At 42.8% G+C, this 22,262-nt stretch overlaps 1 protein-coding gene across 3 annotated transcripts in view; it reads left to right on the forward strand.

Moving 5' to 3' along the window:
- Positions 1–22,262, forward strand: part of SPAG17 (sperm associated antigen 17) — a 1,712,709-nt gene that overhangs the window by 1,311,868 nt on the left and 378,579 nt on the right. For all 3 annotated transcript variants that reach the window (XM_069635754.1, XM_069635756.1, XM_069635755.1), the window contains exons 31-34: positions 1,786–1,940; positions 11,714–11,908; positions 12,998–13,152; positions 13,904–14,034. In XM_069635754.1, the coding sequence (XP_069491855.1) occupies positions 1,786–1,940; positions 11,714–11,908; positions 12,998–13,152; positions 13,904–14,034 (636 nt within the window). The remainder of the gene's footprint in view (positions 1–1,785; positions 1,941–11,713; positions 11,909–12,997; positions 13,153–13,903; positions 14,035–22,262) is intronic.

Consider the following 22,262-nt stretch of genomic DNA (forward strand, 5'->3'; position numbering starts at 1 on the left):
GCCAGTGGTATCTGCTGCACAAGTCAGTCTGATCTCAGTCATGGGGGAAAGAGGGGAAGAGATGTCAATTCCGTAGGCCATTTACCTCTTGTACAAAGATTTCTTTTACGGAGATAGCCACTAAAACTTCTTCTTTCTAGGAGAAATATAAAACAAACCTCTATTTATTTATTCATAAAGAGTGCCTGACCCAAAGGTATCTGGTTGTATTATTGTACCGAATCCATGTCGGAATGACAGGTCTGTAAGGAGGTCTTGATTAGCAAACCAAAGGCAGAGCCGAAGGATTTAAACATTGAAGAAATGCACAAACAGGGGAGTCAGAAGCCTTGGAACAGCTGTTTACACAGCGCCTTGGTCGCACACATGTGACCGCTACGCGAAAAACCAAGGAGGGAGAGATGCCTTCAATAAATAGACCACACTGGGATGAGTTGCCCAATGAGCACAAATTACAGACTTAACAGCTGCACCCTTTGAAATTGATCTTTAGCTCGGGTTTGGTTCTCCGGTTTCACGTTGTGCAGGACCTGCAACCCAGGTGGATGTGTGTGGAATTACTACCAGCTAAGTGTGACCTGGCCGTCACTAAGCAATACGGATGATCAATGACACTGTTTGACACCTAGAGAAGTTGTACTTCCAACTGAAGAGGGAGTTCCAGTATAATTAAACACGCAAGAGAAAATAACAACAAACTTAATAGAAAGAACTAAGTGTTTTTTTGTCCTGATGAGAGTCCTGGCAGGATAATTCCTTTGAGCCAGGCCCGAAACTCGAGTCGACATGACAACAGTTTAAAAAATGTCCTCAGGAATGTGATCGTGTTTTTCTTGCAACATATAAAAATATGTGGCGAATCAATATGGTAGAATGATTTACAATATATGCCAACAATATATTTAATAATTGATGCATTTGGTAGGGGATGACATTGATCAACCAGCATTAAGGGTCTAAAGGTCAGGCCTATTGGTTTTCTCAAACAAATGGTGATTACTGCTTTTTTGCACAAGTATGAATGGGTTTTGTGAATGACGATGGAAGGGATGAAGAGGAGTGTGTATGTATATGAGATCACAGTATGGTGTGGCGTTTTTACACAATGTAATTGTATTCACTTGGTTTTTAGGTGTACCTGTTTCATTAAGGTTTTAATGCAATGTTAATGAGTGATTGCCATTTTTGTATTACTGGTCTTGTGATTATGATGATGTTTATAAAAGAAAAAAGAAAATAAAAACTAAATAATCAATAAACAAGTTACGATAAAATGTAGCCTTTGAAATCAATCTTTTTAGAAGGTATTGTATTTAACTTCTTTAGAAATAACACAAATGCAAAGAGTCAGTACATGTCTAGCGACAATTGTACAGTTTGTATTGCAAACAGGGGCAAGAGGCATGACATTCCTCAATGGAATTAATTTACTCCAAGAGGGGAATCTTTCAATGATGGATTCTAAGCCTGATAGATATCCTGCCAATCCATGCCAAGCTCACTCATTATCCTTTGGAAATATTAGCCGTAAAGGGCCTTTAAGCACTGAGTGGCATGACACCATTCAGATACTGTGTAGCAAGACTGCTCAAGGAGAGGAAAATACATGATAGGTCCAAGAATTCACTAGGGTGTAACCTTGTCTCCTGCACCATGTATGCGCATCCCAGTTCCGTAAATGCGTGATTTATGCTTCTACAAGCGACCAGTAAATGTGCCCACGGTGGATGTTACTTTAAGGTGTGCTTGCTGTCGGCCTCTTCTCTGACTTCCCTTCTCCTTCAGGGGAAAGGCCACAGACAGTGACGCGCAGAGGAAGGTTTATACGAGTGGAGAGCCTGGAGTTTGCAACGATCATCATGAACTGTGAGGAGAACAGCTGCTACGCTGTCCTTGGAGATCGTACCGCTGTCTTGGCAAAGCCTCAGGGAGCATATGAGGTGAGATTGACTGAGCTGAAAAGATCCCTTTTGAAGGAATGCACACCAATCTATTGGTGTGCAGGTTGTTGCTGTGTTGGTTGGAAGGGCTGGAATACTTGCCACAGAAGCTTGGTAAGGAAATGATGGCTCATGCTACAACTAAATGCTAATTAATTGTGATGACTGCTTTAACCTTGATGAGATCCATCTTGAAACAGTTGAGCATCAAGAAAATATAGTGGGCACACTCATATTTGGTGATGATCTTTCTTAGTAACACATGGCCAGGAGTCAGAGCATGTTTTATTTACTTTTTTTAAAAAAAAGAATTATTGTGCATTTAGTTAATTATAAATGTTTAAGCACTTAATTTTTTTTAAAAACCTAAAAGCTGAGTAATCAATCAAATGTCATCATCATCAGTATCATCACAGTAGAAAAAAGATATAAAAATACAAAATGAATCACATCACTTAGTAATATACAATTAACTTCATACAGTATCTAAAGGAGCTAACATAGTCCAGTGAATTGGTTTCACAATTTAACCAGATCTCCTCATGGCTTCTATCCAGATTGCAAAGGATGCAGCAGTTAGAACTATGGATTCAGCGCCAAATATCATTGACCAAAATTGGTCATAAAATTGGTTGCACAGTTGCTGCGATTGGTGTCCTGGGCCCTTATGCATCCTCAGGCCCTGACCTCCCGCACCCAATTGGCCCAGCTCCTGTCTATCTGCACTTACGCCCTCCACCCTGGTGGCTGGCACTTACTCCCCTCGCAGCTCCAGGCTGTGTAGCACTCAACATCCCTAGCACTTTATCTGTGGCTCATCCATGAACTCAGACTCCACAGCTCTGACCCCCTGCCTTCTTCCTTGCTGTACTTGCAAGTTCTGAATTCTCACAAGGCACAGTAGGTTTGGCCTGTTTTCCTCCTCCCCCCACTGCTCTTTTATATTGTGTTTTTTAATGTATTTTAATGTATTTCCCACTCCTGCCCACTCCCTTGCCGTGTGGGTGCTTTGAAACAGTATTTTCTTATTGTATAAGCACCTAACAAGCAAACAATAAATAAATATAGAATATTTTGAATTTTTGACACGTATCCTACACAACCTTTCACGTAACAAGTAATCAGGTCAGGACAGGCCATTAATATATGCCGGCTGTTCTCCAATTCTTGGTGGCTAAGCCGGCAGGAACTAGCTACAAGCGAGGTAGTTTGCCACATGCCAAAAAAACTCTTTAGTGCAGAATAAATTCAGTCGCGGATACAATATAAATCGCTTTAACTCGATTGAACAAAATGTAGTCAAATAGCTAAAGGTTTGAAATAAGGAAAACCTTGGGGTGAATATTCTCCATATCTTTTCCTGATATGCAACTTGTCTATATGTTTAGCTCTGTCCCACAACCTCATTTTTTTCTTCATGAAATTTTCAAAGTTGGGGTCAGAGTCAAAAATATCAACATGTATATCCAATGCTGCTAGATGTTTCATCACCGTCAATTTTAAGTCTAGTACAAAACCATTCTTACCATCATTGTTTAGCTGTTTGCCCAAAAGTTGTTTCAAGCCATTTGAATTTTGATGTGTTTTCAATAGTTTAGCGTATAACCGAGTTCTCCGTACACACCCCGTAGACATTAATGAAGGCAAACCGAATTCCAGCCTTAGGGCTTCAACCGGTACCGAATTGGGCAAGTTTATGAACGTGCGGAGCAGTTCGCCTTCAAGTATGTCCAACCAGAGTACATGTGTACTGTGTAATACTTTGAACGGGTACAATGGAAATGCAATAAACCTCTAAAAGACCCTTAATATTATATCCTCCACTGTGCACTATGTAGTTCTTCAAAGTAACAGGTTACGTATGTAATTATTGTTTTTCAGTTGTGTCAGTAAGTACACCCTATGTGGCCCTCCAAATATTCTAGCTAAACCCTCCTGTGGTTGATAAACCTGAGGGTGCAGGGGTGTACCGCTTATCTAGGATTAGGGGACAGAAGAAGAGGCTTGCCTGAACTAGTAGGAACAATGTGAAGGACTGCCAAAATAGCTAATCTAAAAGCACTTTGGAGGCATTGTTCATCAAGCCCCAACAGGTGTTGGAAGTCATACAGGGTTCAGATTATTGCTGTTAATAACCCTGTTTTGCGACTTCGAAATTGTTAAAAAGAAATAGTAAAAACATTAGTAAAATATTAAAGCTAAAACAAGGCTCCATGTTTAAGGATCTATGTACATCATTTACTGTGCAATGAGGTTCCTCTAATGCAAGCTCCTGGGTACTTAGGAGACTGCAAGAACCCCTGTCTTAGGCCGACCGGTTTCAGTGGTATTTGTTGATGTAACCACTTTCTTCAGGGCCGCGTTCCCCCTCCGGGCAGCGCAATCCGGATGAAGCACAGACTGGCTACTGTGCTTGCAAAAAGGTAGAGCGGGACGGGGAGTGGAGGGAAGAGATAACGATATCCATGTTATTTTCCTTACAGGGCATGAGTATCATATATTAACTGTTGGCTACTGTGGTAGTCTCCTTACCCTCAATGCGCAGTGCCTCACCCTGCCTCAACTCCCTTGAGTCGTGGTTAACTCTTCGGTTCCGGACTGTTAAGTAGTCCTGAATACCTAAATGCGTACCGGTTTAGCAGTTAGGTTTAGTAGTATAGAGGGCATTTTTGAATTGCATTCTTCATTATTTACATGCTTTTTCATTATTTTAGTGCAAATATTTCAAAACGACTCCAGGGTTGCAGATCAGTTATGCATGCTGCAGTTCCTGTGGGGTCTTAAGCCGACGGTTAGCTCTTACAAACGTCCCAGTGGACAAGTATTCCCTTACCTTTAATTCCGGCTCTTGTGCGCGCTCCAGAAACAATGTTCTGAGCTCTGCTGCAGCCATTTTAACATAGACGGCTCTTCCGGGTCCTCGAACTGGGCACACATGCACGTAAGACGAGGGGGAAGACGAACGGGCTATTCCACTGACTGGGACCTCCATCTTGGAAGGTCCACTGACTCAATCTGCTACTGTTAGGTAGCCTAGATTATAGCTGATGAGTGTTTCATAGTAGCGTTTAATCTACTAAACATCTTGATGTTGTCTCCTTTGGAATGCTAATCCTAATTATGTACTCTGTTGTATTTCTTCAATTTTCTTTGTATATGCCGTGCATTATGGCTCAAGATACTTAAGCAATGCTGCATATGGGGTAATGGTCAGTATGCTTGAACAGAGGTCTACAAATTTCACCTCTCGTTCGTCCTCTTAGATACACACATGGATGTTTTTCCATGTGTATTGGACTTTGCAGGTAGTCAAGCAAGGACTATATCAGTCTTTACTGGGAATCTCCAGGGGCCATCAGCGGGCCCTTCTAGTAGCTATACTGTGAGGATTCATCAGTATGCTGTAAGGCAAGCGTACCAATCTTGGAATACATGTGTTCAGCTGTAAGACGGATGCTTGTGACTACGTGTATTTGAGCGAGAACATATAAATGACATAGGACTGCGCATATAAAAGTGAAAGCCTGGAAATAAAATGTATATATAAATTAGGCTAAGATGTTCACTTTCAAATATCGGGTTATGTTGCAAGTGTTCACATAACATATGCTCTGTTGTAAATCCACATAACTGTTATATGGGGCTGTTAATGTGTAGTAAAAACCTAGGTTTTAAAATGCATAAACATTTGAATACATGAACAAGAGTTGCACGCAAGACAACACACAAATCCATGTGCTTGGTGAAAAAACATAGACATACCACATGGGCGCATCATAGTAACTTCTCAGAAAAGATAAATACATATGTGACATGGGAAACAGTCAGATGTAGCATAGGAAATGTATCTCCTTGTTAATTCCATCTGGAGTCAGGGTTCCTAGACAGTCCATCCAGTAGGTTTCTCTTCTGCCTAGTTTAATGTTGATATCTTCACGTGGGTTCGATCTGGTCACAATTTCCACTATCTGGAACCTGATATGGGCGATGTGTCTCTTTTCGTGCCTGTGTCTGGCTACCGCTGAGTTTCGGTTGGCGTTCCTAATACAGGATCTATGTTCATTTCATCTAACTTTTGCTGCACATTTGGACTGACCAATATAGTAAATCCCACACGGGCATTTTATGGAATAAATTATGTGGGTACTGTCGCAAGTCGCAAAGTTTTTCAATTTAATGTTATCATCCATGCAGGGATGATTAATGGTATTCCCCTTGGTAACAAATCCACAATTTGAGCAATCTAGGCAAGGAAATGTGGCAGTTAATTTTGTAATGGATTTTTGAAAGGATGGTATTGTCGATACAAGTTCGTCCTCTGATAGGCAAATACCGGAATGATTTGAACAGATGTTGTACTCTAAGATCGCATGTGAGAGTTCTCCAATTTTTCTTGATAATCTTTTTGATATGATTACTCTGTGTGGAAACATACAACCGTGGGAGTGTACCTTTAAGTTCCTTTTTCTGTGTTAGTAGTGTATCTCGTTGAATGAGGTCAGCCTTGATGGTTGCTGCTTCTATATCTGTGTCCGTGTATCCACGTGCAATACATGTCTTCCCCATTTCCGATTGTTCTCTTTTATATAGTGGTCTGGGTCACTCACTATTCGTTTAACCTGCAACAGTTCGCTAAATGGCAAATTCTTGATGAGACTCGGTTGGTGGAAACTTACGCGGTACAGGAGATTGTTCCTGTTTGTGTCCTTGCGGAATAAATTAGTAGTATATCCGTTGATTCCAGTTCTGATGTTTACATCGAGATAGTGAATCTCAGTCTTGGATTTCTCATGTGTGAATTGAATTCTGAGGTCAATTTGGTTCAAGTAAGCAAAGAAATTCTCAGGTTCTGCTTTTGTGCCAGTACATTTCCAAATATATCATCGATGTATCTGATCCATAAGTGGATGTTCTTTTTTCCAAGTGGTGTGTGTGAGTACATGTTCTTTTTCAAATTTATACATAAAACAGTTTGCATAAGTAGGGGCCCTGGTTGCCCCCATGGATGTACCGGAAACCTGTAAATAAAATGTGTCTTTGTACTAAAAGTATGTGTTTTCTGCTATAAATTAAAGAAGAACAAGAATTAACTACTTCTGTGCTTTCATATCTTCTTCTCTCAGGAGCATCCATTCAATAGCTTCAAGGCCTAGGTCGTGGGGTATCGACGTGTATAGGTTCTTAACGTCCACTGTAAAGAGAATGTTGTTAGGGTTATATGTCATTTCTCTTAGCTGTTGTAAAAAATGTCTGGTATCCTTCACATATGTGTCTGTTTTCTGGATAAGTGGTTGTAAGAAATAGTCAGAATATTTCCCTAATGGTTGTAGCACACTATCCATGCAAGCTACGATCAGTCTACCTGGTGGTTTCAGTGGATCTTTACGGATCTTAGGTAAGGTGTAAAAGTTCAGGATTCTCGGATAGGAAGTCATAAGAAATTTGTGAGTGTGATGATTGATCCAGCCTAGGTTCTCTGCTTTCATGAGTAATTCCCCTAGATTTCGCATGATTATAGTAGTGGGATCTCCATCCAATCTCCATCCGATCTCCATCCAATTTGGCATAAGTATTGGTATCTCCCAGTTGTCTCATACACTCAGTGTCATAGTCACTTTCATTCTCTCATCAGCGGGGCAGATAGTGATTCATTTTGTACCAAATACGTTCTTGATAAGGGTCATCTCATGGGGTTTGAGGTTCTTACTTGTGGGCCGTTTAAAGCTGAGGTGTTCTAGGTCTTTAATGACTTGCTTGTGAAAATTTTCCACTGAGGGTATTGGTTTTGGGTGCATGAAAGTGCTTTTAGCTCTAAATTCTTAAACTTCTGATAGTTCTGAATCCCCTTTAGTGTCAAAGAATATGGTCCTATAGGTTGGCACAAAGCTGAGGCCTTTCTGCAAAGTTTCTTTTTCAGACGGTGTGAACTCTCTGCTTGACATATTGATAACTAGGTTTTCTTCTGTTGTCTCGTGACACATCCCTCTTTTTTGATTTCCTCTTCCCTCTTCTGGTTATTTTTGTCCGGTCCCTAAAAAAGACCCAGCGGATGTAGTGGCTGCAGCTTCAGCCCCTGTGTTGGTGCTACTTATGTTCAATGCCGTGCCCTGTCTCTTGACCAATTCCCTTGTTGGTTCAGAGTCTGAGCTGGAGGTATTACTTGAATGATCTTGTTGTAGTTTTCTTGGTGGTGGTCCATATTTGTCCATCCAGGTGTAAACTTCCTCGTTAAGATAGTCGTAGGTATCTCCCTTGCATTTTCTTACTTTCTTAGCCTCCAGTTCGGTTCTGTAACCGTCAAGTTTATTATTAATCTCTGCTAGTATCCCTTCAAAGTCTTCTTGGCCTAATGTCTACAATAACTCTTTTTCAATTTCCTCAATCTCTGTGTGAAGTGTTGTTAAATTGCACAATAATTCCTGAATGGTTGGGAGAATGAGGTCCAGTGAACACTTGTTTAAGATAGCCTCCCACTTACGCACAAACTCTTTACTTTCCTTACATAAGGTAGGACGTAGCTGTATCCTTAATCCTATTGGGATGCATTGATTTTTATATCATCTGCCCAATGTAATTGCATGTAACTTGCATTTGATCTCTTTGCGAATCAAGTATTCCAATTGTTTTATGCGTTTTGCTGGATCCGGATTGTTTTTATTGGATTTACTGAATGTAGTCTGACTGATGAGCCTTAACATGCTATCCGCCTCTTCTTTAGTAAATCCTAAAGTCTCAGCACCTTTTGTGGTCAGGGATTCAATGTCTTCAAATGACATTTTCAAATGATAATACTTAAAGTTACTATTATTGTGTGCCTCCACCTAAGTGTGTTTTGAAGGTAAGATAATGGTGAAAGGAAAGGTGGGCACCACTGGTTAGCTCAAATGAAGATTATGTTCCGAAGTAATATCAACGTTCCGGGTTAGTTAACATATGTTCCGAGAAGCAGACTGGTAAAGAAGATCCAGGGACACCAGGATCCAAAAGTCTATAATGTAAGCTAAACTGTGTGGGAACCACACAGTCAGCCAGTTGCTGCTTTCACTCTGCTCTCCTATGAGGAGCTGCTTGTAGGTTCCAGTGTGTTTCAAAACCAGTGAAGGTTCCAGAAGATTTTCAATGAGTTCGATATGCTCTCAAATAGGAACATCAATAATCAGTTAAACGATCCTCTTGCATTGAGTATATGATTTTCCATGATAAAACATGTGAGACCAGCTGTTGCCTTTTCAGTAAGGGCTCATCAGCCAATGCATTTGAGTGTATCTCCTTCATCAGGGCCCTGCCCTACTATATACAATCATAAATGTTCATTTCAAAATTGCCATTTGTGCCAATCAAAATCAATTCAATTTCAAAAGATACAGACAGTAATTCAGAAAATAATTCCATGTCAAACATGAATGTGTGGCAATAAGGAGATAAATACATACCCAGTTGGGCAGGCAAGCACAGACATGTGAATATGAAAAGAAGGACAAAAAGAAAAAATCAACAAGGAAAATGGCACATAGGGCCTCATTACGACCCAGGCGGTAAGTTACCGCCTGGGTCGTACCTTTACCACCATGGCGTAAACTACGTTTACGCCATGGTGGTTGGCGGACTTACCGCCCCATTCCGAGGTTGGCGGGGCGGTAAGTCCCCAATCCCCATTTACCCTTCCCCATTCCCATTTTTGCCCCATAGGGCATAATGGGAGTGGGGAAGGCGTTAATTACGCCACCGTAAATTACGGTGGCGTAATTAACAACAAGGTCCCTTAGCGCCATGGATTTAACACCTGCTAAAAGCAGGTGTTAAATCCTCCATGGCGCTAAGGGACCTCGGAATCAGGCGGTAAGGGTCGGCGCTGTTTACGCTGCCGTAAACCCCTTACCGCCTGGGTCGTAATGAGGCCCATAGTGTCATAAATGGAGCGTGCAACAAGATGGTGAAAAAAACAACGAAAGGAATACCTTATTTAACAGTGTATCTAGTGTGATTTGTAAAGACCAATGTGAAAGTTTTAATCAATCATGCGCACATTATGCAAGTGTTATCAATAAGGGTAACTGCTGGGAGTAGAAACCCACAAAGGGGAAAAGTTAATCAGCAATGTTTCAATTTACATTTGCAGGATATAGTCTGCTTAAATATATGACAAACACAGCATGAACTAACATTGCCTTTACGAGTAGGCCTGAAGCCTCACAAGCCCCGCTCTCCTGTATAACACAAAAAGAGGCCTTGCTTCTCATCTTGTTAGTGCTTGCCAATTTTCAGGCACGGCAAAAGAACACACGTATGCCCCCACATCAGATTTGTCTATGAACTAATTAGGTAGGAATGTGTGCAGCCGAAGACGTGAAGGGCTGCGGCCAAGCACCAAGGTCGTATTCCTGGGAGCTAAGGCAGAGGTCTTGAGATGCCAAAACACGAACTAAGATTTAGGGCACTAGTACCCCCCAGAACGATGGTCACTCTATTTGAACTACCAGATGTGCAGATGTTACATTTCTGACTCTGAATAAACATCATTATGTGTTACTTATGTTTCCCTCCTTGGAGTGTAATGTGCTTCTCTGTTCCTATGTAGTGTCAATCTAAAATGTATCCTGGCTTTGTTGAACGTGGTCTACCCATGTTTTCTACCTCTGATAGTTATCCCTAAGCTGTGTGCATATCTACTATATGTATACAGCTTTTGCTTGGAGTTTAGCAGGAAACCTGTGACTTAATTCCTTGTGGCGCCCTTGCAGCCTGAATATGATAATGACTGTGTGTTGTATTGTTTCGGGGGCTACTCTTTCATTTATATACTGTTTATTTATACTTTTCCAAAACAATACATCGTAAACATAGGAACACAATAAACAAGTAATGACATAACAATCCAAGTAATAATCATGACGAAAGTAACTAAAACAGGAAGAAGAAAAACACCTTAACAGTCTGACTTATCAGTAAATGCCTATATACAATCAATCCTATGTCAGATGAGTAATCAAATAGTGAAAACACATATGCATTAAGAAAGACAAGACATACCTCAAACACCCGTGCATGCACACATACAGACCCTAACTTATCTCTGTACTGGGTCTGCCGTCAGGTATGTTGTTTGCATTGTAGGGTCAAGAGTGAGGTCAAGAGTGAGTTAGACCTTAACTGGCCATTTGCAGTCATTGTATCTGCACTAGGCTCGATTGGGCTTTGTTTCACCGAAGTACTTATGTTCCACTCCTATATGCGATGTGTGACCTTGTGGTAGATGTGCATATTTGTCAGTATACCCGGGTGGACTGTTCTTCTGTGGGGATCATTGGGAACATGTGTACTTCCCTGCTAGCCTTCCTTTCTGCTACTCTTCCCATGAGAGTGTCTGGCCTTTACTTTTTGGTGATGCAGTGTTCCGCCATCAGGGTAAATAGTAAGACAGAGATCTCCCAATGTGTTGGCTTTGAGGGCTGGTGATCTCCCCTCCCAGGTTCCTGTGATGATGAGTGGGAGATCGCTTTGTCACCGGGGGCACCTCGCTGAACACGGATTGGGGGATTTCAGGTGATGAGCTCTCCCTCACTCTAATCATTGCATCTAGGAAGCCAGTTCTTTCCCTCGGAGCAAGCCCCTGCCCCTGCCAAGCTCTCGATAACGTTATGACCCCCTAGAGGAGGCCATCCATCATTGCACCATCAGAGAAGCGTCCTTGATATGTTCTCCTGCATTGTCATTTGAGCTGTTTCCCTGAAGTATGTGCAGTGATGTTGCTACCCTCTCGCGTTGCATTGCAGGTATTCCCTGTAAGGTCGGGCCGCCTCTCCATTGACAGTGTGGGGAGCGCCATGTATTTCCCTGTGCCCAGCAGCAGTTCTGCCCGAGTGCCGCCGCCGGGTGTGCAGCTCGAGCCGCCGACCGGATGTTACATCATGAGGCACGCTGCGCACGTCATCTGTGAGGTCATGGACCACGAGGGCAACCTCTTCCAGGTAGGTGAATGGACTGTCCTATAGTGAACTCTGGAGATTTCCTGGTAGGCCTCTTCACCCTGGGCCTCTTTTGTGTGGTGACCTATTTTATTTCCACGTTTTCTCATAGGAAAAGGGCAGGGCTTGCTGAAATTGTGTAATACAGACCCACTTTAAAAATTATTTTCAGGGCCCGTTTTGGTTCCCAGTCCACCCCTGGCTGTAAGGATCCTCAGACTGGCACAAGCGTAATACTTAAAAAATCACCCATGTTTATGGTGCTCTTTAGAAATGTATTTCTCTTACCACTATCAAAGTGTGTTCTCACCCTACTTTCGCAGGGGTTCATGGACTGGCTGAGTCAGCCACTCGGATTCAAACCTGTGCCATAATCAGTTTTCAGACGTGTAAACCCACTGGGCACACACAATTCGCCCCCTACCAATAAAGCACATTAAACTGTAAATATAGAAATGTTTGCTTTTGAGGCATTTGCACAAATGCAAGATGGGTCATTCACAGATGCATCCGAGGGCATAGAGGGGAGAGTCTTTCTTTAACATATAGTTATTTGCAAATGTTATTTCCATAGTGCTGTAGACTGGGATACCGCCCAACTGTATTTGCGTTACCGCCCAACGGTCTGGTGGTGTTACTGCCGGATCACGGGTTGAGCAACAAACGTAATTCCCCATTGGGTCGAAAATCAGCATATTTCCGGCATGTTTTTTCCCCCAGCTTTGAGCTGGGGGTAAACACGCCATACTCATGTTTGGGCGGATCCTTAAATGCGGCTGTAAGAGCGTTACCGCCACATTTAAGGGCTACTGCCCAACTCGTGATGAGGCCCACACTCCTTAGTTTGTATGGGAGAGTGCAAGTCTCTCTTTCTATAGGACAGCGCGTCAACTTTGATACCAACTTTTGTCGTACTTTCGTCATTTACCTTTGTGTGGGTTGCTGAATGAAGTCTACGAACACAAAATGCCTAGGGCCCCTAATCAAAGTTCAAACTGTTACCCAACAGCCAAAAAAGCACATAATCCTGTGCCAAGCCAGCTGGCGGTCCAATCCTTGAGGAGTCTGATTGTTTTTGCTTTCTTTCCATAGGTCATGGTCGATGGGAGGACATCTATTGTTATTCCCGGCTCTGAGTTAGGTGATGAAGAGGTGGAGGCGGAAGTCACAGAGCGAGATGGTGGGATCTCTCAGCTGAGTAGCACGAGGAACCATTCCCCTGGGACATACGATGCTCACTTTCCAAGGTAAATCACTCCAAACAGCACAGACCCTCATGGGTCCATATATTCAAAGCCCTGCAGGTTTGGACTTCAATTGCATATCTTCATTGACCAATGGCAGCCTCTCTTCCACACTGTAAAATGGCAACGGCAGAAGATGCATCATAGTTTGCTAAGAATGTTCCTGGCCTATGTGCTTAAGAACACTACAAGGCGAGGTCTTCATCAGGCACCCGCTATTTTACATTCAGTTGCCAACCTCTGGGAAATTGGAAAGGCAAAGTATTCAAACACTGGAGCAGGATCAACTGATGGGGACTTTTGCACTCATTCGTAGGTTTGTTGGCATCACCAGTACTGACTCTACTGCCATCGATTCCAACAGCTCTTGGGAGGTACTGCAGGGGGGTGTCCATGTGAGAAGGTACTTCTTTAAAGAAGAGAGTCTGGGACCAGATGCACTGAGCAACTAAAAGATAACTTTATTACTGCTCTTGTTTCTCCTGCCACTTGGTTATCCGCTCCACAAACACCAGTGAATTTGATTTGTGCATCAGTAGGGTTCAAGTCACAGCAGAGACCATTTCATCAAATACTTCACCATAAAGCCAACACACAAAGCACTATCCTATATCTTTTATTACAATCCATTTGTGAATCATTGTCATCCTCTGTGTGGGAGCAGTCTCTGGTCTAGGCGATGTGATGTGCAGTAGGATGTCCTTTCACTCGCCCTCAGTAATGATCGTCTATCCTTTGTGGATGTGCTCCATAGGTTCTTCATCATCAATGCTGATGGTTCCGGCACGGAGCTCCTCCGTGAGCGAGAGGTGGAGGAATACCTCATCATGTGTTATAGCGACGCAACGACGGCGGTCATACAAGAGCCAGCGCCAGAGCAACCGGGTGAGGAGAGTGTTTTACTTGATAGTGGTTTAGATTGATGGTATGCTAAAAGCAGAGTAAAACCGAATGCACTTTACAGTATGTCTTTAAGTGCGAACCTGCCATCGTCTCAGTCCTACAGGAAAGTAAACTCATTGTCCACTCTCAAAAGATCTGCTATTTTACTTAAAATTAGTTTAAAAAGCACTAGTCTGGGCGCATTAAGTGTATAACTCTGTTTTGAAGTGCTTTACATGACTGTGATAGGTCTGGCTGTGGCTCATAAACCTATTCTCATTTTGCATCCATCCCATTTACCAAGATGTGTTCCCAGCTTACACCTTCAGCAGGAAATGTGTGTCTTCTTTCTTGCCAACCCATCTCCAGAGAGTGCCCTGGGTCTATTGGCACTCCGTAGCAGTTATTGGCTAGATACGTAGTCGCAAGTTCGCGGAATCTGTGATATTCCTCCTTGATCTGGGTTTGAGGCTCGTGCTTTGAGGCCAGCGGCTGCTCTGTGATGGTACCCGGTCCCTCGGTATGTCATCACATGGGCAGCCACGGCGTCTACTCGAGCATTTTGTAAGCACCATCCCATGCTCTAGATCAGAGCCTCAGGTTGGCCACCTCCTGTCAAAGAACCTCTTGGGCTGGTCCTCATCACCTGTCTTTGCTTAATCAGATTCATGCTTGAGAATTATCCCCCAAGCCTGGAGAAAGTCTCAACATGGGGAAAGGGATGTCTGGGGGACAGTAAATATAAGGACTGAATAATTATTAACGGGAGGCTCCGTTTTTCTATAAAAAAAATGTTTTAAAGAAAGCGCCAGCACATGCAAGTGTGTGTGCCTGTGCATAGATCCGGGCTCCAGCCGGCAGTCTCTATACAAATATAGACCGGGCTGGACCTCTTGGCTGCTGCTCTCTGCTAGTGCGTGATGTCATTCTTTTTTTCAGGTATCCCCCCCCCCCCCTGTTTCCTGTTTTCTGCTCCCTACAGGCAATGCTTACGGGCATGGTCTTGCCTCCCAGCACTTCTTTCCAGCAGGCTTGCTGATGCTCTTACTCATTTGGGTAATTCTCTGTTGCGGCAAGTCCGTCTTCCCCCTTTTGGATTCATGCTTTTTAATGATCTCATGAGTCTGGAGCAAGGGCAGTGGTGCATACCAGTAAATACATGTGTCTATTTTACGTGGTAGTCCTTGGTTTCAGCTCCTTCAGAAATCCCACTTACAACTCCCCTTGTACCATCTACATATGCAGTGTAACTGAGGGGAAGGTACAGTAGAAGATGGAGGCAGCAGTACATAGGGGCCCCCATTTTTCCCAAATTGTTTCTTGCTGGTCCAGAAAATGTTAGTATCAGGTCCCAGCGCCGAAATCCTGCAGGAGCAGACGAAAGCCCACCCAATCCTCCAATCCAGTCTAACCAACAGTCAAATAGACAACTGCTCGATTGACCAAATCAGGGGAAAGGGGGAAGTGGAGAAAACAACAACGGTCAGGAATCCTCTGGTCTCCTTATTTCTTGGAACACTGGATAACCTGCAAATAACACATCTCTGATTAACATTCAAATAATACTTCTACATTGAAATTATTTATTTTCCCATTTTAAAACCAGCTATTACCTGACTACCTCTGCCTTTAGGTTAGAGGCTTATTGGTACTCGTGAGCTTGTGAGTTCTTAAATAGCTGCCACATGTAAATGTTCACATTGCTGAATTGTTGTGCTTGGTGTAGAGACTTTTCCTTCTCACTCTCTGCGAAATATTCTTGTACCAATGAATTGTCAAATTGTCTTTACTCAGTATTTGGAATTTATTCTCTGCTCTCCTTTCAGAGTTCAATATGCAGTCTTGTATTTGTTTTGTATCATTCAGTATCTACCTTCCTTAACACTCCTAAACTCTATGACTTGTTAACTTGTTTCTAACTTTTAAATATCCAATGACTTCTGTTAATTCTAATTCAGTTCTCTATTCACTTGCTTGTTTGTGTACTTCCAATTACATGTCCTTTTACTTTTACACTTGCTTTTAAATAACTATTTACAAACGAGCGCGTACCTTTTACAAAACTCGCCTCCCAAAAAAATGTCTGTTGCACAACTTCCGCGCGCACGTACCTTCAATGAACTCGCCGCCAGGAAAGATGTCCCGCGCACGTACCTTCAAAGGACTCGCTGCCCAAAATAAAGCTTCTGACAACCTTTCCTTATCCGCACTGTAACATGCCCACCGCGACTAGAATACAGCTGCCTTTGTGCGTGTCGCAATGTGCAAAAATAAAACTACGCCACACCTTCTACCGGCGTCTTCCGAAGCTCTTCCTCATTCTTACGCCGGCACGCAAGACACGCTACAAGGTACTTTTCTCTAACAAAAAGAAACTCACGTCGCTTTAAAAAGAACGAAAACGCTCTCATGCAACCGATCATGCGCTACCTCGTCTGCTTTATTTCACATGCACGTTGTTACACAGAATGAGTTAACTAATTCTTTGAAGTATAACAACTTTCATCTAATAACTTTTAAAATAATGTCTTTTACTTTTCTTGAGTTCCTAATATTTACACTGTACATGAAGATTTGCCATCAATTTTCTTATAGTTTAAAAAAAAAAACATTTCTTTTTTAAACAAAAGTTGATCAACTTTCTCAGTCACTTATCTGAAGTAGGTTCTGACTCTAGTTGTAGACTTTCTTTAAGGAGATATGTTTTCTTTTCTCTGGCTTCTTGTCTTAACTCTGGAGCTCTTGAGCGCTGTGACCATTCCTGAGCTGATCTTGATGAAAGGCGGTTTAGAACCTCTCCAGAAGTTCCAAACCACATCACAATAGTCACTGCCCAATCACATCTGAACAGGAAGTCCTCCTTCATTAGTTGGAACAATAGTTGCTGGCTGAATAGATGATCAGATTAAGGAAATGCTTTTTCAATATAAATGATCCTCCTTAACCACTACTACACTCTTGACTAATTATGATGCCTAATCTGACATCTGCTGTTGCCCAGGGACCTGACAGTTAGTGCCATGTCTCTATAGAGGACATCCCGCAAAGGTGGAGAAAGGGGGACTGGGGTCCACTAGTGTAAAAGTCAATATTATGACCATTGTAAACTTAATCACAGCGGACTGCTTTCATTTGTAATCTGCATTGTGTTAAATCATGACACTGACAAACTGTTCCAATGACAAGGGGACCAGAAGAAACAACCTTCTTTTACATTCTTTTTCAGTTTACAAGTAAGTAACAGTAGATTCCAGAAGCCAAGGATTAACAAGTGGAAGGCCATGCCAGTATTGGATAGCAACCAGGAAGCAGTATTTCATGTTTGGTGGTGTACTGCTCATCAGTGCCATTTGTGATGAATTGCGGGATTCAGTAACTTCTACCGAAGGGGGTAGCCTTTCCTTGTGAGGCTATGGAGATGAGGCTGCTATGCGATATCCTTCCTAGGGGCGGAGCAAGCAGGACCTCAACAGGAGAGACTCCCCCCTTGGGGAAAACGACTCCCGGTTCCAAGAGGAACTCCCTAAGTCATGCACTCACAACCCACCATTTACAACTACAGCACAAAGAAACCAAGAAGAACAATCTACTGTTTGTTATTGTGGTATAACACCAGTAGTTCACTGTGAAGAAACTTATATTGCCAAAACTGAGAAGAAGAAGAGAGCTCAAGGGATACAGAACACTCTAGCAACAGAGAGAGAAAGGACTCTGATGTTCCGCTCGGGAAGGCCCAGCTACACATCATAAAAAGCGAAGGAAGTGCTCTAGAAGGAAGGGAAGACTGTGAGTTGCAGTCCTGTGTTGCTTTGAAAGCTGAGAGAAGCCGAGAGGTGCAGTTCGCAGACTGGGAATACTGCTGGTGTGTGAGAAAAGCTAGAAGCCGGAGAAATGGAATCCCAACGAAGAAGCCATACAGTTAGTGGTGGCATGACCGTGACGCCATGGGCTGTCCAGTGCAGTGGCATCGTCGAGACCGGAGACACTCGTGAAACGTAGAACGGGTCCAGAGGAGAGAGTGAGATGGAAAGAAGAGCAAAGCCAACCTGACAGTGCAAGAAGTGTTTCCCATCCTGCAGACAGATCAGGTGACGCTAACCCCAAGGAAAGTTGATAACGAGGATAGCGGGAGACCCGAGAGGGATAACGAATATAAGGAGTATATGAATCTTACTCGTCCCTGTATGATGAAGAGTGGAAGTCAAGTGATAATCATTACTGGCACAGTCATACTCTTCCCAGTAAGAGTGAAGAGTGGAAGCAAAGTAAGACACTTGTTGAAAGTGTTGTTAACTGGCCCAGCCATAGAAGAGAGTGGACATTAAGTCAAGAGAGAGAAGGAACCTCAGAAGGGAAAAGCACAGTGTCAAGGAAACATTCGAAAAGCTGAAGAATCGTATTTCTGAACTGTATGAACTAGTGAACTACCTGCAGATCAACTACTGAAGGGAATTTATGGAGAAGCAGAACACAGGAGAAGGGATTCCTTCTCCTGTGCCTTGGGTCTTTTCTGAAAAGTGGTAGATTTGGACTCTGTCCAAATCCAATGAGATTTGGACAGAGGACAGTTCTTATTTTTGTACCCAACAGCGACTGACGAGCACCCTTGTTAGTTTATTTAAGGCAGGGAAACCCCACAGTTTAGAGTTTTCTAGGAGTTTATTATTTCTTTTCATAAAATAAAAACCCTTGAAATGGAAGATACTCGTCTCTGTCCTTCTTCTGAGCCTCCACACATGGTAACTCTAAAAAGAAGACAAACAGCAACATTTTGTAATCATAAGCAGACAAATAGGTTACAGAGATGCTTCATTGGCTTAATTTAGTTTAGAAAAGATAATGATAATAGCCAATCCCTATTGTAGAAATTCTTAGTAAGACCAGTGAAAGAAGCCTGCTTTTGTCACAGTGGCAAATGAGGGCCCAATGCACATTCTGATCACTATAAAACCCCAGGTTCCTGACTTGGTAGGAGAGTGTGGGGTTTGTTCCTAAGGATTTTAGTGAGGATTTTGGATTCCTTAATGAACTATAGGTACTTGTGAGGAGAACTGCTTGTGGGGTTTCACTTTAGTGTATTGGCGCGTGCCAATTGCAAGTGGTGAATATGCAGATTCTGGGTGTTCTGCTACAACGGAAGAGCTTAGTACCCTTGCCCCGGCCACCAGAGATGTGAGCCCCCTACCAGCTCCATAATACACCTCCATGATCATACCTACCCAGCGGACCATTTGCACCAACGGTGTGATCCTAATAACCAGACCCATGCAGCAATGCTTGATTCTCCCGGGTCACCCACTCATGGGACATGAATCTGAAATTGCCTTTTTCTCCTAGCCTGGCATTGACTCTGGTCGCCAGGGGCCCCATTACAGGAGCTTTCAAGCAGTGCAGGTTCAACTTTGAGTGGCATTAGCACAAGGGCATAAATGGCCTTGGTGTAAATACATATTCTTTCAATGCTCTTTTGCACCAGGGCTATTTTTGCTGTAGTGCTAATGCGGTTCCATATTAGCATTAGGTCAAACATTGCCCTGGTGCAAAACGCATTGAAAGGAGCAGCAGAGTAACTTTTGCCCTAGTGCTCGTACCATGCCAAAAATAAACCTGCGGATCTATTAGACTTTGCTGAACTCTTTTTTTGCTTATTTTACCTCTTATTTACCAAGGAAAGTGGGGGGAGACCTCCTGCAACCCTCGCTTCTAGCACCCACCCGTTTATATACCTTACTCACACTTACTATCTGTGGTTAAAAAAAAAAAGAGGTAAAAATGGTGTCTCAGATCCATCCAGTAAAGTTGCCATTCGTCAAAAGAGAGGAACCCCAAACTTGCACCAGTAAAATGTTTGTGTAATTTGTCCCAACACATTGACCCGCTCTGGCTACCATGCAACCAACAGCAGACATTCCACCAGTTTTGCCCATAGACTCTCAGCCTCTACTTTCCATGCCCGTGCATGGAGAGCTGATCGGGGCGAGGAGATCAGCTTTCATTTTGGTATGTGCCCTCCATTCGGCCTGCGCCGTTCCTTGTGCAAAGTGCCAAGTGTTCCTACTGAAAGTGCTTGTGCAAATGTTATTAAAGCAAGCACTGCCTTTGTGACCTGCTTGAGTGGCACAGTGGAGCAGGATATATTTGTAACGGAGAGAGCTTTTAGTATCAACCACCATCTCAGGACAGAAGAGATCTGTAGTGTAGGAGTGTTCCAGGTAGAATCTCAATCTTCAATGAGAGACCGTCTACTCTGATAGCTGGGAAAGGGCTTGACATCGGATTGCCCATTCATGGCTACAGCAGAAGACCACACCTATGGTATTCACAGAAGAGATGGAGAGTTGGCATATAGGAAAAGATCAGAATACTGTGGTGATGTATTCTTTGGTACTAGAGGCGGCTGTACTCCAGTATTCTCCTGTAGCAGTCCCTGGGAGTGTCTCCATGCATTGAGAGATTGGTAAGCTCCTATCACTGCTCAAAAGTGCCTGAGGTGGGGTGAGCTCTGGATCTTCTATGCTGACCCTTCACAGGATATGCAGAACCCCACTAACTCCCTTACAGAGATCACTGCCACTAGGAATTCTTCAGTGACAATCAACAAGCTCCAGGCAGTGGTATTACTCTCCTACAATCTTTGCTTGGCTCCCGCAGTGCACCTGTAAAACATACACACAAGGCATGAATTGCCTCTTTCCTGTACCTCTGACCTCTTTTCTTTTCCACCGTTTACTGGACTCCTCACATTACCTGGTGGTCTCTGTTTGTTGGCTAGGGACAATTATAATCTGTTTTATCTGTGCCTGTAGCTTTATCTAACACTGGGTCATTACACATATTTTAACTTCTTTTCTTTTGCCCTTTGTAATTCTTACAACCTTTTCCTAAATTAACTACTAACTCTCCCTAACCTACTACACTATCTTTCGCATCCTTTATCGAAAGATTTATATACAATGTAATTTCCTGCTTTTATGATCTGGAGATAGATTTCATGTATTAACTAAATACAGGTACTCTAGAAAACCTTTGAAAACCACACAATTTCCTAGTACAAATGTAATCATTTTATGTGTTACGTTTCCCCTTCTTCAAAGACTAGGATTCTTACTGCATTGCCTTTAATTCTTTAAAGCGCCGTACGTCATTTCAGCCGTAGCAGGAGTACATGTATTGCATAACCATGTCAGAGTTCAACATAGCATATCCATATTGTGTTCCAATGCGAATACAAAACATCATCCTATATCTTACTGGGCAGCATGTGATTGCCAGCATACATTTAAGAGTGCAAGGAGTACCCTGTGAAAGTGACTAGCAGATGACTCTCGTAATTCAATACGATCCCCACTATTGACTGATGTTCGGGGTGGTAAGGCGAGGGCCATTTTTGGCATTAGGGGGAAGGAGAAGCATGCTACTCTGGAGTCTAACAAAATTGAAATGACTAGTATGCTGGGACCGACCTGACCACCAGGTTTGTTTGAACCATTCAAACAGCCTATTGATATTCTCCGAAATTCCAACATTGGCTTTGGTGGGTTAGCCGGATATTGGGAGAGTGTTTTTTCCTGATAGAAATAATCTAGAAACATGTAATATTTACTTTGACTCCCCACTAGTCAAGGAACAGATTTTAACACAACGTGAGGGGACTATTAAATTTAGGGTTTGAGTCCAACCCGATCGAGGAGAAGGAGACGGGCAACTCACGTTATAGCAGCTATAAGCAGAGTACTCTGTTCCCCCGGGTTGTTAATAATAGAATAGGGTGGGATGGGAGGTGGGACTGAGAAGGGGGTGGAAAAAGAAATAGATTCAGCTACCATCATCTCCTGTCTGTGGCATAAATTGGTTCCATAAACGACCAAGCATTGCGGGTACCGAATGGAAACATGTTCCACTATGTCTCAAATCTTGGAATACCCGGGGAAATATACATCTTTTTACCAACCCAGTCTGTTTAGATAATTTAAGAGAGGCTAACTGTGGTTGCCTACAAGAAACTTGGTTGATGTTCAATCCCTATCCTGGATGGTTATCAAATCTATACCCAATCAGCTAAAGAGAGTGCTGTGGGGAGGCCCTCAGGGAGCTTGCTTATCGGTATACAAAATACCCTAGGCCTCAGTGGGTCAAACATTGAAAATTTACCCTTTGGAGTTCTTGGAGTAGATCGTACCTCCCGGGATGGGTGTAAGAAGATCTTGATAGTCAATATATATTGGCACAAA

This window comes from Ambystoma mexicanum, chromosome 7p (genome assembly GCF_040938575.1).
Source record: "Ambystoma mexicanum isolate Mex_15411 chromosome 7p, UKY_AmexF1_1, whole genome shotgun sequence".
In the NCBI taxonomy this organism is placed as follows: Eukaryota; Metazoa; Chordata; class Amphibia; order Caudata; family Ambystomatidae; genus Ambystoma; species Ambystoma mexicanum.